The following is a 16,923-nucleotide window of genomic DNA, read 5'->3' as shown; positions in this document are numbered from 1 at the left end:
CATCGCTCATGCATTACAATATCTAAGCCATGATCTAAGCACTACATTAGCTGAAGAAAATTAATTAGTTTCATAAAAAATTGAAGATCAGGTTTTTACCTAAATATTTCCTAAAACCGAAGAGATTTTTTGCACCTGCCAACCTTATTTCACACCAACGCCCCCGGCCCCTCTGAGTGTCATGAGTCATCCAAATGGTCCAAGTACCAAAAAATCCCCATTCCCCGCACCAATCCTGCATCCTTATTCCTTCATGACCTTTCATGACGATTTTCATCACAATATTTTCATACTATTTCCGTTAGCAATTCTCACATTTTTTTGTCAAAGGTGTTTTTTTTTCTGTTATGGCAAGAAGGTCATAAACAAAACTAGAATACACGTTGAAGCATGAAAATGAACCAATCAGAACAGAATCTTACTGTAGTTTTGATGAGGTTATCCAATCAGCACCCCGGATATATGCAAACTTCTAGAACCTTTATGATTATTCAACATTGACAGTTGACTTACAAAATATGTCAATTTTGCGGTTTGACATGTAGTCATAGTCAAATAGTGTTTTTCTACGGCAGTTTAGCGAAAGATTGTTATGGAAAGTGCGTGTACTTGCATACCTACGCTCTACTCCGCTAAGATTCATAATTACTTTCATATTTAAAGTGAAATTATTATTTTATTATGTAGAGATCCCGTCTATAATATATTTATGCTCCAAAAATGTCGACAGTGCTTTTGGCCGTTGTTGCAGTGATCTTGTGTGTACTTTTCCGAATTTTGAATGTGAATAGTCAACCTCATAAGCCTCTTATTTATGGCCGAGATAAAAATTTCATTGAAAATATTCTATTCATTGCTCCGTTTTTGAATGAACCGTAAGTAACATTTATTTTGTATTATATTTTTATAAAATAATTCCCTATGACAAAAACATATTCACTTTTAATACATAATTCACATAAATTATCACTCAAAAACATATGAGTACTTACCTCCAATGATCTATGAATTAAAGACTGGTTATATTTTATAAGTTTGAATTAACAGATACCATATTTCTTAAAAACAAAACTAAATAAAGATTTGATTTAGTGTTATTATTTATATGTGATTCACCAAATAACACATTTGTTTTTATCTCCAATACATTGCAAAATGATTTAAAATCAGAATGTTGAAGGCATATTTTAAAATATCTGTTGCGATTTATTGTAAACTAGCTGTGCCGCGCGGTTTCACCCGCATTGCTCCGCTCCCGTTGGTCTTAGCGTGATGATATAATATAGCCTATAGCCTTCCTCGATAAATGGGCTATCTAACACCGAAAGAATTTTTCAAATCGGACCTTCGTTCCTGAGATTAGCACGTTCAAACAAACAAACAAACTCTTCAGCTTTATTTTATTGTAAAGCAAATTAATATTATAGTCAAATAAAAATAGGACCAATATATACCAGTACATTGTATGTGACATCATTTCAATCTATACAAATTAAATGATGTAATAAGTACTAATAACAAGTTATTATTACTTGTGTGAGATATACTTTTAACTTGCAGTATATTTTCATTATCAAGTAGGTTGATAACAATCAAAATTGTGTAGATAGATCAAGTGTATTGTAAAATATATCAGTATTAATGCATTATCTAATATTTATGCATGTGAAGCATGATATCAAAGTTCTTCGTCTGACTATGTCTAGAACAAATTTTATAGTTAGTCTTCTAATAATTATACCATGCATATAACATATCGCAAATGTTTATGATTGCATGTTCTTGGTACAACTACTTCCATGGAGACATTATACATAAGTATCCTATCTTTCACAATTCTATTGAAATAATCATCAATTGTTGTGATGCCATTCAATTGACATGGAGTATGTTCGAAACATGTGACCAGTCTGTCAATCTAGATTTTATGCCAATTGATGTCAATTATACTTTTGCATTGCGAAGAGAAAATGGGCAATTTAAGAATTTCAGATGTAGTATATGATTCCAAGTTCAATTGAGTATTTGGAATTTTATAGCTACCAGATGATTATGAACGATTTTGTGTTAAAGATAACGAAACTATGCATTGAATCCATTTATCATTACTTTTATTCTATAAGTAATAAGTGTTAGAATATTTGACTTAATATTGGAGTCTATAAACAAACCAATAAATGTTGGATTAAATGTCTCATCTTTTCATTCAATGTGCTAGTTATTGCACGCCTCATAAGCGAAGCGTTGAGGTGGGTACTACTGTCACTTCGCGCAAAACATCTGATTTTTCAAACTTAAAATGTCTTTATGTATCATACATTGCACTTGTAAGATAATACATAGTACATACACACACATATTAAGAAAAAACACTATTTTTAACGTTCATGATATTTTTGATGTCATTTTTGTTATTTAAACTAGTTAAAAAACAGTTTAAAAAAGTTCTGTCTTGGACGTCCGTGTGTCTGTATGTGCGGATCCTTTTTCTTGTTAACACGATAGCGACCGAAATACTTTACTAATCGAGTCTTTTTTTTTTCTCTTACGCTTGAGTATGCTCAGGAATAGAACCCTTTCATTTTTCAGGGTCTGATTCGATGTGGTTTAATTGTTATTCAATAAACAAAAATAATAATTAATAAATATTTATTAAAAAAAAATTATGAGGCGTGCACTTTTGGATTTTCCAAATTATTTTAATTATTAAATAGTTAATTTAGATTTATTTAAATTAATTGACTAATTATTAATATGAAACCAGTATGTGATACTATATGTAATGTCAATAGCAAAATGAATGTCATGGATTGAATCAAGAAGCTTATATATCTAATACACTGGAGATTGCACTATGACCATTAAATTGTAACAAGAAAATATGACGTTGAATGACACCTGTATGTTTTTTTATCCCTTTCACACCTAATTTGGCAAGTCGGTGGATATAAGCTTCTTGGATTGAATAGGTATTTATATTTTTAATCATAAGTTACTGTCTTGTATAATATATATTTAAACAATATTGGTCCTAACAACTTACTTAAACTTGACTAATTTCCTTGCGGAATTTCTTTATTACAATTCCACAAGGAAATTAGTTAAGTTGTTACTGTATGATAATTTTATCTCATGCATAATCTATTATTTTGTTACTCTCACAAACAAGATCCAATGGTTATCAAAATTGTTTGTTATATATTTACAAATACCTTCAACATTCCAACAAATATTAATGACTAAGGACCATCAGTCGTAGAGTCATCCGAATTCACTTGTCTTGTCTTGTTGTTCTTCGTCTAGCTAAAAAAGGATTTGTGTTTCTAATTAGTAGAGGAGACACTGCGACACATAATTATCATCTTTTGATCATCTCATCAGGTTATATGCTGATTACAGATCCTATAAATATTTCAACAAAAACTCAAAGGTTCTTAATTATTAAATTTCATAAAGATAAAAATATACATTGTACATAATATTTATAGAAAGAAATTGTCTCATAAACATTGAACATTCATGTCATTCATACAATTGCTATTTATTAAAAAATAAAATACTTTGAAGTTATTTTACACACACATTTATATGTCTTCCATTGCTTTAGCTCTTCTATCATTAAAAATGTAATGGAAGCCGAATGACCTTGTGCAATGGAAATATTCTATTTTAATTGTTATAATATTCATTTCTCCGAACCCAAGTGTAGTGTGTATTTCTTCACTCTTAGTTTAGCCGGATTTGTTTACGCGCAAACAGATGTCTTGAATACGCTTAAAAACACGGCGATATTAATTTGACTACACCCACGCAAATGCATGAGGTAGCGATTGATATTTGAAAGATATTTCAATCACAATAGTTGTGGTTCAGCAAGCTTATAAATACATATCAATTTCAATAGTCATCTCGTATTAATGTCGTTCGTTTTATTGCAGTTACATACCGACACGGCTATGGGGATTCAGCGGCCACGTGCAGACTATACTACACAGTCTGATTGGTCGTGTCCGTTGTCCTTGGCCGATTGGAGCTAGAATATCCCTAATCTTGCCCGATCGTTCTACTCTCACTTACGATTTGTATGAACCAGTCGGTGCGGAACATGAAGGTAAGAATTGGAGGGTATTTTAATATTTTATTAAAATTTAATAAGATACAATGACATCGCAACTAAGTACATGTTATCTATTGTAAGGTGACGTTAACTTTACACCGACTTTACTGAGAAAAATATAAGTCTTTTGCATTTTTCTTTACAAGTAATTAAAATTGCAGCATTGCTTATGTTTATGCAAATAGGATTATAAATTAATATAGTAAGTTGTCTGTTATGAAATAATTTGACTTGTGAAGGAAAAATGGAGAAGATAAAATTGTAAGGTATTAGTCAGTTCTTTAAAGAAACGAATCTTCAATGGCGGCGCTTATCATTCCCTCTCGCTCACACACGGCCGTACGGTATGCAAAAAAAAAATGGAAAAATAAAATCACTAAAATGTATTTGATTTTCCCTATAATAGTTTTTATCATAAATTTACAATGACAATTATGCATTTGCGAAAGTAAATAATGTTTTCTTGGAATTTGACAAAATATGTTCTTTGGGAAAAGTTGTTCAGTTTTATGGGCTTATTACAAGTATTATGGGGATTTTATTACATTCTGTATACGTAAATATGATAATTCATATAAATACACAAATACAATAACAAAAAAGTTTGTCAACAAACAATTTGAAATAATTAATAAAATAATTATCAATTTACGTTATTTTTATTTTCTTTTTTGATGATCCTACCATCTGTCAAAGTCAGCTTTGGCCGCCATTGAAGATTCGTTTCTTTATTGAACTAGCTAATATAAATCGATCGAATGCGAAGGTTTCAGTAGTTGTTTTTTTCTGATTTATTTCTGCTTGGAAGTGAGCTGATTAGTTAGGAAGTAACATTTAATTACGTGTTTACGTAGTGCATAATATAAATAATATAATCGTTTGTTTCCGGATTTTTATATAAAAATGTTGATGTTTTAAAAATATTTCCGAGTCAAGAGGGAAAAAAACATATTCGATCAATCTGTTTGCAAGAAAACTGAATTAATGGTTGAGGTGGTTTTGGTTCAGCAAGCAATATTAAAAAACTTTTTTTAATTAATTAAACATTTTATAAATATAAATACACACTATTTTAAGCATTTTCCATTATTATATCCAATTTGGACGGCATAGAAAGTTGAAAGACTTGATTAACAAAAAGCCAATCGTGTAATTTTGAAGGTTCATTAACACTGCTATAATAAGTAAATCTATAATTTTGTGCACTTAAAACATACATATGACTTATGAGAAGTAGATATAATTGCCTTGAAAAATAAACTGTTAAAAATTATTTAAATGTTCCCTGTATTGTTTAATTATAAACCTTCGCTTACAAAGTATACCTACAGCAGATTTCTAAACAACGATAAACGCAGGTGTATATTAATACAATGCATATTTTACGCTGGCAGCTAATTTAGTTAAAAATCTAAATCGAGCAAAGCCAACGAGTTAAATTAATTAACCTTTGTCTTTGTCAAGCTCCTTACGACGAGATCGCGGCTCTCGACCCGCCTACGTTTACCTGTATCTAGTACCTACTCGTAAATTTCCTAATACATATTATGTACAAACTGTATGTTACAATGTGAAGGTCTCTGGCCCTTCGCATATTTAAGGGTCAGCTATGATTTATGGACGAAGTTTGATTCCGTTTATTATGTAATTTTTAAACCTTTTTGACGAACATAGAGATGGCGTGTATTGAAAAATATGATTTAAATTTACTAAACGCAATCTGCCTCAATATAAAAATAAAATTACCCATCAACGGGCCATTCCATTACGACATAAAAGACAGTTAAAATAAATAAGAATGACCTTATATTTTTTCGTGTTTTTCTTATTAGAATCTCATACAATTTCGGCTCCATGAAATCTAATCTATTAGAATATGATTAAAATCTAAAAATTTGTATCAAAACAATCATGTTTTTATTAGATTTTCAATCACCTCCATCACTTCCCATTAACAATATTTATAGCTATAACGTAAACGCAATAAAGACATTCCATTTTTCCCTAAACAAACACATTTGGATGCAGATGACGTCACGGTGGCAATCTGTCCCGGCATCGGCAACACATCGGAGAGTGTGTACATACGTACGTATGTGCATTACTCGCAACGCCACGGGTACAGGTGCGCTGTGCTCAACCACATCGGAGCCCTAAATAGCGTGCCTGTTACGGGAACTCGGATATTTTCGTATGGTAAGTGTGTAGTTTTTGATGTATAAAGTTTGAGGGATGCTCAATTTAGTAATTATATTGCATTTGTGATTTGCAATATAATTACATAAATGCCCGTAAATTACATCGATCTGAGAAACTAATATAAAATTTATGGTAGATTCAAGGTAAAATAGGACCTATGATAGCTTTCTTATGTTGGTAATGTACCTACTACCTATATACCTATACGTATAGAAATAATCTTCATAACAAACAAAACCATGCAGATATTTGCTCATGGATGTGTGTACACTGTACATAGACATTAGACATGCTGTAACTAAAGAAAATTCAGGCTTATTTCGGATCACTTTCATTGTAAAAGAAAAAATGTTTTATTCTATCAAAAACTTTCCTGATTAGTATTGATAAGATACTTTACAACAAAAAACATTCTGAATCCAAAAAATTTAAAATTTTGAAAAATAGTAATCCAACAGAGATATTCTGGCGTTATTCATAAATATTATTAAACTGATTTCACGTTTAATTCTATATTATGAAACTCTTAAGAATTAAGATATTCTTATTCAATGACTCAGTCTATTGTTTGATGCATAATGAGAAAAAATAACAGACGCATTCAGTCATGCATTGGTGTAATTTTGCCACTGCTTGCGTTTTGTTTACAGTTGAAAGACCAAGTGGGATTTCAATGACAATACCACCCAATGTTTTTTGATTGTTCTTATAGAATATATTAGGTATATACATACATTTTTTCTATTAAAGTTGTACAATGTACACCTATGATCGAATGATGAATCACTTATATGCAACTATGACCGAATAGACTACAATTATGGCAAAGTATGAGTAATGAAATATTTTATAGACGCAAAATGACACATTAAGAAAAAAATGTTTATCTTTAGAAAAATAAACACCTTTCTTACCGGAAGCTTATGTTGATTATTTTTCAAGTTCAAACACTATTTACGTGACTGTCTTTATACCATAATCCCGGAAAAGGTTAAATATGTAACCTTGTTGTGTAGTCGGATGATCTATAATTAATGAAAAATTTATAACAGTAGTTATGTGTCGATTAAAAATTAAGATGTGATGTCATCTCTTGTAGCTTGTATAAACGAACACGCGCAGGCTTGACTCATGCTAACCAAAAGGCTATATAATAATTTAGGTGTTGCATTATGTAATGTTTATTTATAGTTCAATGTTGAGGCTTCGGACATATCTTAGTATGACTGTCCTGTTTGAATTTGCTTCTATCAATTTTTAATGACCGTGACCGATCAATACTCTTGCAATCGATTTAGTTGCCTTTGTTCTTAAAAATAATTTCATGTTTATATTACCGGTCAATGCATATTTAAACTTACGTGTTTTATAATACATAACTCTACATAAATGATTTCTTTTATTTGATTTTATATGTGTAATTCAGTGAAGGATAACATTAAAAAAAACAAAGGCATTATATAAAATATGATAATAATTAATAACTAATAAGTTTGTATTGATTTATAGATGAATATTTAGGTTAAAAATAAGTTACTATTTCAAAATGATTCATTTAAATTTAGTCTGATACATTTTTTCTAATTAAAAACCGAGTAGTGTTAAAAGTTAGTATTCCAACGGTAAACATACTTTCACTTGGCGCTGGAAATAAGTGAAATGTTTAATAAGTAACAAAGCAACTGAAGCAACTATGTATCTATGTTTCATAATACGTGCTAATTATTATATTTCCTCCACACTATAGCTCTATTTAAGTTTTAACACCGTTCAGCAAACATCGCATATTCGCAAAATAATTTCCAAATAACTCGACTATCACGTAAGTTAAACATGTCATAGTTATCTACAAGGCTAATGATCTTTTCATTGTCCGTCGCGGCGGCTCGTAATGTTCGAAACGATTCGATTTATCTCAAAAACTCATTATTGTTTCAGGTCACACAGATGACTTCAATTACATGATAGAGAATCTCATGGAGCGATATCCCGGCACGAAATTGATTCTAGTCGGCTTCAGTCTCGGCGGAAACTTGATTACGAAGTACTTGGGCGAGGACAGGAAAAGGCCAACGAATATCATCGGCGGGATTTCAATTTGTCAGGGATATAATGCTATCGAGTAAGTATCGGAAAATTCGAGATACGTACGAGAACGTATTACGAATGTATTTCTGTCGGAAACTGTTTCGATAGACACACATTTACCAATATTATTCGAGACGTAGTTCTTAGGGTAATCTCTGAGAACATAAATATGTAAATGGTACTACTTTTAGCTGGTATTTCGCTTACTAGATAGATAGAAACTACTTTAATTTTTAATATTTTTAGTTCGTTATCTAATTTCCAAGAATTAGATTGACAAGTGACTCATCTTCATACGCAAACTATCTGACTTATAATATTATTGAAAATAAGGTATATTAGCACGATTGCGAGGAGATATTTTAAATAAACAATAAATAATAATTAGTTAATTTCAAAAAAAGAGGTATATGCCTATAGCATTTAAATTCAAAACATTGCTGGCTTTACCGTTGATATAAAAATGATAACCCGTTGCTCGAGTTTTGTATTGACTATTGGGCTTATCGCAAAACTGATATAAGTGAGGAAACACACGAATTAAAATGTTTTAATTATTTGGCAATATAATATGCAATGCTATGTTTTACAATTATTTGAGACCACTGAACAACTCATATTTTGCTACATAACGTTTTAAAACATGACTCCTTAGGTTCTACACCCTAATTTAATATTACAGATGCTTGGCCTTGTTAAAATAATATTTTTAGGGTATTTAAAACGTCATATAAAGTACCGTAGTCCTGTACATAATAATATCAGCAACAATTGTCTGTCGCTGTGTTTCAGACGTATAAGTAATTATCTCTTTTTATTATGAAGACTGAATTAACGGTACAAATTATGCACGCGCATAAATTACAATAGGAATTTTAGTCGCCATTTCGTAAGCTGTAGGTATTTGTTGTGCAATATTATAACAACTGTTCTTCCAGACAATTAAAATATTGCATACCGATCACCGGCGGGAAATAAATATCCTGATTCCGGTAAAAATATTCAATGTCGCGACTCGTAGAGTAAAAATTGTAAAGAATGGTTGTATAAAAGTAGTAACAGTAATTTGATATCCGTATCTAGCAAATAGTGTTTCTTCACAATAGTATTTTTTTTAATTTGGTTCAACTATAACATACTTAATAATATTTTGTATAAACTTGTATTTTTTTTATTACCGCCTCCTATGTTATTCCACATATTATAAGGAGGAGTGAGTAATCCCATTATAAATGAAGGCTGTATCCTTGCTTTAGATTGTTTACATTCGAAATAGCGAATTTCCCCATACTATCACCATGTTTATAACCTGTGGTTTGTAAATATATCGTAGTAGGTAGGAATACATTAGCATTTCCACTTTAGCTAAGTTCAAGGCCGCTACTCAAATTTGTGAATGCCTTAATCGTGTGTATCTAGCCATTAGTGAGATCATAAACCCAAATTATGACACAATAAAGTGATTGTTTAGTAATTTTTCGGTGTGAATTAGGCTTGGCTGGCCGGGAAAAATATGTAGGTACATAGGTACTGAATATTGATTTCCCTCCGAACCGCAAATATTTGTATCGTATTGCTTTTTAACTTAATATGCTTCTTAAATAACATATTTACCATTAGGGGAAGATTCTTATAATCTTTTCCCATTTACCTATATAAATATGTTTTGCGACTTATTATCAAAAGGTATTTATATAATTTTATAAACTTACGACGCAGATTTTTTATAATACGGTAATATTTCATATTGAGGTCGAACATGATTTCTCTGTAAACATATTTTATTTATCAGTTGTTATTATTAAATTAAATCTGCGTTTTGTTTTTATTTTAACTGTGTTTCGTAATTGGATAAATATTCATGCCAGATAATTATATAGGTATTATATTTAGGAGGATCAAGTCTGTAAATAAATAAAAACAATTAAAAGTACAATTTAGATTTTTACGTCTTCTATTGGCTACCTATTTATGTTTTTGTTAGGATATATTCATTATATGGTTCGATTTTAACATTTTAAACAAACGAAAGCAACAAAAATGAGTTTTAACTTTTAAGTAAAGGCACCATTTTTGGATGTTTAAAAATTAAAAGGTTTAATATTTAGGGCAATGTCGCTCGCCAGTTTACCTTGAAGCTAATAAAATTTTTCGTTTGCTCACATCTTATATAGAAAAAATTCTCATATTCTCCGATTGATAAAAATGTTAACAGTTTATAGTTTCAATTTAAATTCTGATTTCATGTTAGTAACTTAAAAGAAAAAAAATAGTAATAATTAAATAATATTTTATTTTAACTACCCAACATATGTTTGTTACCACATTCAATTAATAATGACAAAGTGAATAAGTGACCACAAAATTGGCACATGTACTCTAATAGAGCGTTTCTCACAGAAATCAATAGTCCCCTGTATGATTCATTTTACGCTCCACGTTCTAGAATAAAATGTAGGACTTTGTATGTATCAAGGGCTATCAAATATCTTGCTTACGATGAAAACATCTTATCGATTGTGTATTAATTTGAACGGATAACAGCGATTTGCAGACGAGTATAATAACTATAAGTAATTAGATATAATTTAATTGAACCACATGTTGGTTTTAAATTTTAACCCGAGTCAAAAATAATTGCCAGACTATGTAAAAGTAAGCAATGATTAAAACATGTCATTTATATTTAAATTAACATTGTTAATTACCACTTCCAATTGGCTGCTGTGTTTCAAGGTTAATTTAAGAAGATTGTTCTATCGGCTTTATATTGACATAGAATTGAATAAAATGAATTTTATCATTGGGTAATACATATGTACCTAATATGAAATGAGTATATATAAAGTTTTCAATAAATATCTTCTGAGGAAATCTAATCGAAAATATTAGGTAACTCATACTTGTATAATATTTTCCCCTTACGTAATCCATTATTAAAACAACCGATCTATGTTCGATACATACATTAATCGTAAAAGCTGAAGTGACTATGACGTGGAAGCTTCTAGATATTATGATAGCATTGATTAAATATCGTGTTCGATCGATTTACATACTAAATTATTATAAAAGAATAAAAATATTGAAGGTATTCCTCCTTCCTTCCCCATATTTAGATACATAATTCAAGCTTATTTATTGAATTGAGCTATGCTTTATTCCTATTTTTAATTGCAAATGTTCAAACTTAATTATGTAATTATATTTATTTAAACACAATGGACAACGAATTTCAATAGGAAATGTAGGAAGTGACATATATTTTAGTCTGTAGGTCGAAAGAATTTCAATTGGCTCATTAGTTATTTATGTATTTATTTGTTTTTGTATAAATTATATTTAAAATGTTGTTAGATCTTGTTTTTTTTTTCAATACCATAACCATAATAATAAAATTAATATATGCGTTATTTACCATAGGTAGACTGTCTCTCTTATCTTATTTTTTATATTTATTTATTAACACATACTTACTACGCATTTGCCCAAAGATATGTATAACCCTATGTATAATAGCGTCTCAGTTGTAGTTAATATTTTATTTTTTCATGGGCACACAAACAATAAATCGATTTCGAATTCCAGCACAATGGTATACCTGCTCCAATGGCAGAACTTCCGTCGGTTCTACTTATATATAATGACGGACAACTATCGCAACATCATCACGCGACACAAGCGAATGCTGCTCAGTCCAGAGATGAAGAATAAGTACAGTCTGGATGAGAAGATGATTGTGTCTGCGGGTACTTTGCCAGATTTGGATGAGGCTTATTCTAGGTGAGGGTAGATACTAACGAATGCGGATCCGAGTTGCACAGCCTTGTACCGCCTTCTCCTTTCCGCTTTAGAACTTCGCAACGATTCCACCCCTTCGTGGTTGACATCCCTCGAGTGCGCACCAAGCGTTTTGATAAACTTTTCTGATCAGAACTACGAAGGAGTGGAATTCCCTTTCTCCTACTGTGTTTCCCAATTAGTACAATTTGGATTTATTTAAGAAAAAAGTAAATAGGCTATACCTCTCTGATCAGGCATGCTAACCAAGTGGACCGCATCTGCGCTTAACATCAGGCGAGATCGCGGTCAAATGCCTGAACAGTTTTTGAATAAAAAAAAAAAAAAATAAAAATAACTATTATTATAAGTTTTATAAGCTAGTAGTAATCTATATATCAACAGTGGGGCAAGAACTTTATACCACTTTTTGCGAAATTGCGTTAAACATGAAATTTGGTACACTGATAGTTTATAATAGGAAGGAGTGTTGTTTAAGAGTATAAAAACAACACACTTCAATCATGAATTTGCTACAATTACTCATATAATATACTGTCTTGTTTTGCTACTCAGACAAAATTGTTTTTATTTACATTATGAAGACAAATAAATAATACTTTGATTGATGTTTCTTTCACGTGCACTTTATTTGACCCAAGAAAGATAAAATCTTATTTAACTCATTTTAAAAAATGTATAATATATTTATTATTTACTTCAAAGTACGTACTTAATTTATTTATTTATTTTATTTCTGTTACAGGAAAGTATATGGGTTCAACTCAGTGACGGAGTTATATAAGTGGAGTTCCTCAGCATTCTACCTCGAGAAAGTGAAAACGCCGATGATATTTATCAACGCACGCGACGATCCCATCGTTCCTGAACCGCTCTTGCCGATCGTCAGGGAGTTTGTCAGTAAGTACCTATTATCCGATTAAATTTTATAACAGACTTTTTAAATTCGTAAAGACAATAAATTTTTACATTATACACTTATCTTTAAACTGTAGGAGCTGCTTTAAATTTACTTGAATTATCACTGATGTACTTATAATTTATGCATTATGCAATATGATTATGCATTAGGCATATTACATAATGCCTACCTTGAAAAGAGGGTTAATTATTGTTAATTAAAAATCCATTATAACTATGAAAACATGTATGTGGTTTTCAAGTAAATTCAAAATAATAAATTTTCCAGGTTCGCAAGATAAGAAGATGTTCCTAGAACTAGCGCACGGCGGTCACTTGGGTTTCTACGAAGGCGGGTTGCTATATGCTAACCCTGTGACGTGGCTCGACCGAGCTCTAGTCGGTCTGGCGGGCGGCTTGCTAATGGCGCACAATAAATGTTCACCAAAAGACTCGCTAATGGCCGCCACAGAATACGTGTCTGACGACGAACCAGATCTCATCAAATCCGCCACGATCCTCTACCGCGACCCCTTCGAGAAACACGCACAACAAATATAATTGACATTCCAAATCAAATTAAAAATTCGAATGCATTTCCGTTCCAACGGCGATTTCGCGTGGAACGTTCGAGATTTGTAGTCGTGATTGACTGTTGCACGATATTTATTAATCGGCTTGAGAGTTTGGAAAATGTGCCTAATGGTATACTTTAGTGTGCCTAGAAATTGTTCAGAATGAGATTATTTTTGTTGTAAGTAACGATACGAATGTTTTTAGTTATTATTTAAATGTTATCTGTAAAATTTTATTTAATGTGCACTAGATTTTAGAAGTTGCACAATAATCGCTTACACATAATAATTCCAGTACAACTGATATATTTATTATTTTATGAAAACGATAAGTAGTTGATAAAGTAGTTTTTCCCTATATTGTGATATATTTGTTTGATTAAATTTTAAATCAGCTTGTTATAATATCTGCGAATAAAAATATGTATTATATTGCATTTATCTACTTACATAATTCTACATAATAATATTAATGTTTTGATTTATTATTTATTTAAATAGCTTATAATTTACAGTAAATACATTAATATTTATTGTGATATAACTGATTGAAATGTTTAATATTGTAAAGATATTGTCTTTTATACGGAACCATTTATGACACAGTTTTTAATTATTCTTATACAACCAAAGTACTTGATTCAAAGTAAACAAAGGACGGGTGAAGTACTAGCAAAATAAATATTTAAATTAAGGCTATTATCACTTTCTTTCCTACATAATTTAAAATAGGTCAGTTTCACCACTTGCTGATAAAATCACTGTTAACTTTTGCAGTTGATACTTTTTGATTCTAATTTTCATACATTATGTTGTCTTTTAACTGATAGATTACTTGAAATAAGTTGTGAAACTGGCTATAAAATGGATAAATTTATTAAGTCGCGGTTAAGTAAGTAAACTAATATACAAGGAGTGTTGTATCGAAACCAATATTTAGTTACCGAGATACGGTGTTTGATATGAGTCACGGCATTATTGGGAATACGTCATACTGTTGACTCAGATGTGTAATTGCAGGCAAATATAGATTTATGAGATTGTGCATTTATATGATTATATATTTTTTACCAGCTTTAACGAGCTATGTTTTTTAAAATTCTAATCGGCAAGGAGTTTCGTATTTTTCTACAAAATAAGTGTTATGAGACAAGGAAATGCGTTGTTTGATTGTATAAATGCATTGAATTTCATTAAAATTTCCTTTGAAATTTTCCAATAATTTTTAAAATGTATAAAACCGCAAGCATTTTCAGTTTTAATGTTTTATAGCGAAATTTGTGTATTGAGAAGTAAATTCAAGCTGGTGATTACATATTGACGAAATATATGATGACGGTGATAAAAGTTGAAAAAATTGTATTTTAAAATGCGAGTCGTGTTTTCCAAAATGTTTACTAGTATAAGTTATACATTCCCACCGCTAGTTACAAATTGGAAACATAGTTAATGCTGTTTTATTGAATGATTTGAGGTGAACTATTGCATATTACTGCTCATAATATATGAAATTTTACTTCTATATTTATCATCAGAGCACTATTTCTGAATAACAACATAAAAATAATAATATACCATGGTTCACTCGAATGGCCTGTCTAAAACATGCGTCCAATATATCATGGGGCCTAGAATGGTCTAGAAGTTGTGATGAATATCAAGAATGAATATGTGTTGTGAGTACAAATTTGTTCACGTATGAGAAAATTTTGTAGATGTAGCTTTGATTGTGAACAGTTTAATGATCACAGAGTTATACGACATAATCAGAATATTGCGTACTTATAGTAGTGTTGTTGTATAATAATTTTTATGTACAAGTTATAATTGATGATGGTTGAACATTGGTGAGGCATGGTTGTACAGTATAATTGAATAGTTAATATTAACAAAATAGATGCGTAAGAAGTATTTTGTCCAAAGTCTATGTATGTAAAGGGAAGTTAAAACATTGTTGATAGTGCTACCATCATCAATTATAATTCTTTAAGTCCAGCGAATTTTGACTCGATGTAAAGCTTCGTGATAACGCTTTTTGCTTTGGTTTAAATTAATTTACAACTATCTTGATGAGTTTATGAAATACCTACATAAAAAACTTGTTTCAGACATAGTTGATATTTTTAATGTATGTATAGTCGATAATAAGAACAGTACACGCAGGCAGCTGTGTTGTGTCTTCAAGCACTTTAGTCAGTTTTAGCTTTTTAATAATTCAATAACAATATTTTAATTCACTTCAGATACATATGGAATCTCTTTTATAACTGTATTCAAATATCTCAATATCTTTTAGATTGTGTCTGTTATCTGTAAGTACCAATCTACTCTAGTTTTTTATGTAGTTATATACTTAGAAAACCAAAATTTTTGTGATCTCACGATTGTCGTGAAACAAGCCTAAGCGTAGCCGAAGGCCTACGTGTAGATATTAAATGAAATGGAAATTAATGTATTAAAATGTCCAAATGGTCGTAGAGCGACTAATGTTTTGAGAGCCTTAAGATTTGGCCTGTATAATGTATATTATGTTATTTAAAGTAATGTACCGCGGTCATCTCGTTGATTGCGGATTTTCAATTGATGTTCAAAAAAATAAACGAATAACTTGATGAACGTTTTTCATTTATTATTACCTCCTAAACTAAGATACCTAAAGCCTCCTAATGAAGTACAAAATTAATGAATAAGCATAGACAAGTGCATAATAATTAATAGGTAATTGCACCGCGGATGCTTGCTTCTTCGTTCCAAACCCAAAGTATACACGATCAGTACGCAAAATACATATAATTAAATATACAACACCCCTTATAGTCTAAGATCCCACCGCAGGATCAGTGCGTTCATCGGTTTTTTGCTGAAAACCGAATTTTTATGTATATTTATAATTAGGAGAATATATATCGACTAGGTTGCCAGTCAAAATTTGGCCGCAAGCATGTTTAATTAAAATTTTTCTAATCGATTTTTGGGAAAAAAATTCGTTCACTTGTTTTTTGAATAAAATGTAGTCTACATCACGTCAAATGATATAAAAATTCTAAAAAATCACGGTTGCCGCTTTTCACCTGGCCGCAACATCTTGGCAGCCTGGTGCAAACAGGTATGATTTCGATTCATTTTTACGTTCATAACGCACATTTATGAATCATATATCAAATTAAAGCTAATTTTTTTTCTATTTATTATCATATATAATGATATGCCTAATTAAATCCGGCCGCAAATAAGGGTTTCTGG

General features: G+C 30.6%; 1 protein-coding gene across 1 annotated transcript; it reads left to right on the top strand.

The window, feature by feature from the left end:
• The first annotated feature begins 554 nt into the window (after positions 1 to 554).
• Positions 555 to 16,292, top strand: Hydr2 (abhydrolase domain-containing protein 2). The gene is made up of 7 exons (XM_090115298.1): positions 555 to 875; positions 3,939 to 4,111; positions 6,146 to 6,313; positions 8,255 to 8,438; positions 11,993 to 12,187; positions 12,951 to 13,105; positions 13,395 to 16,292. Exons 1-7 carry the CDS (start codon positions 721 to 723, stop codon positions 13,664 to 13,666), a joined length of 1,302 nt encoding a protein of 433 aa, XP_089971424.1. The 5' UTR covers positions 555 to 720; the 3' UTR covers positions 13,667 to 16,292.
• Positions 16,293 to 16,923: the final 631 nt, after the last annotated feature.

This window comes from Colias eurytheme, chromosome 2, assembly GCF_061535395.1.
Source record: "Colias eurytheme isolate Ceu_HAF_F1 chromosome 2, ilColEury1 Martin Lab GWU primary, whole genome shotgun sequence".
NCBI classification, from domain to species: Eukaryota; Metazoa; Arthropoda; class Insecta; order Lepidoptera; family Pieridae; genus Colias; species Colias eurytheme.
Note: the sequence above shows the minus strand (reverse complement) of the source record. Positions and strands in the feature narration are given on the sequence as shown.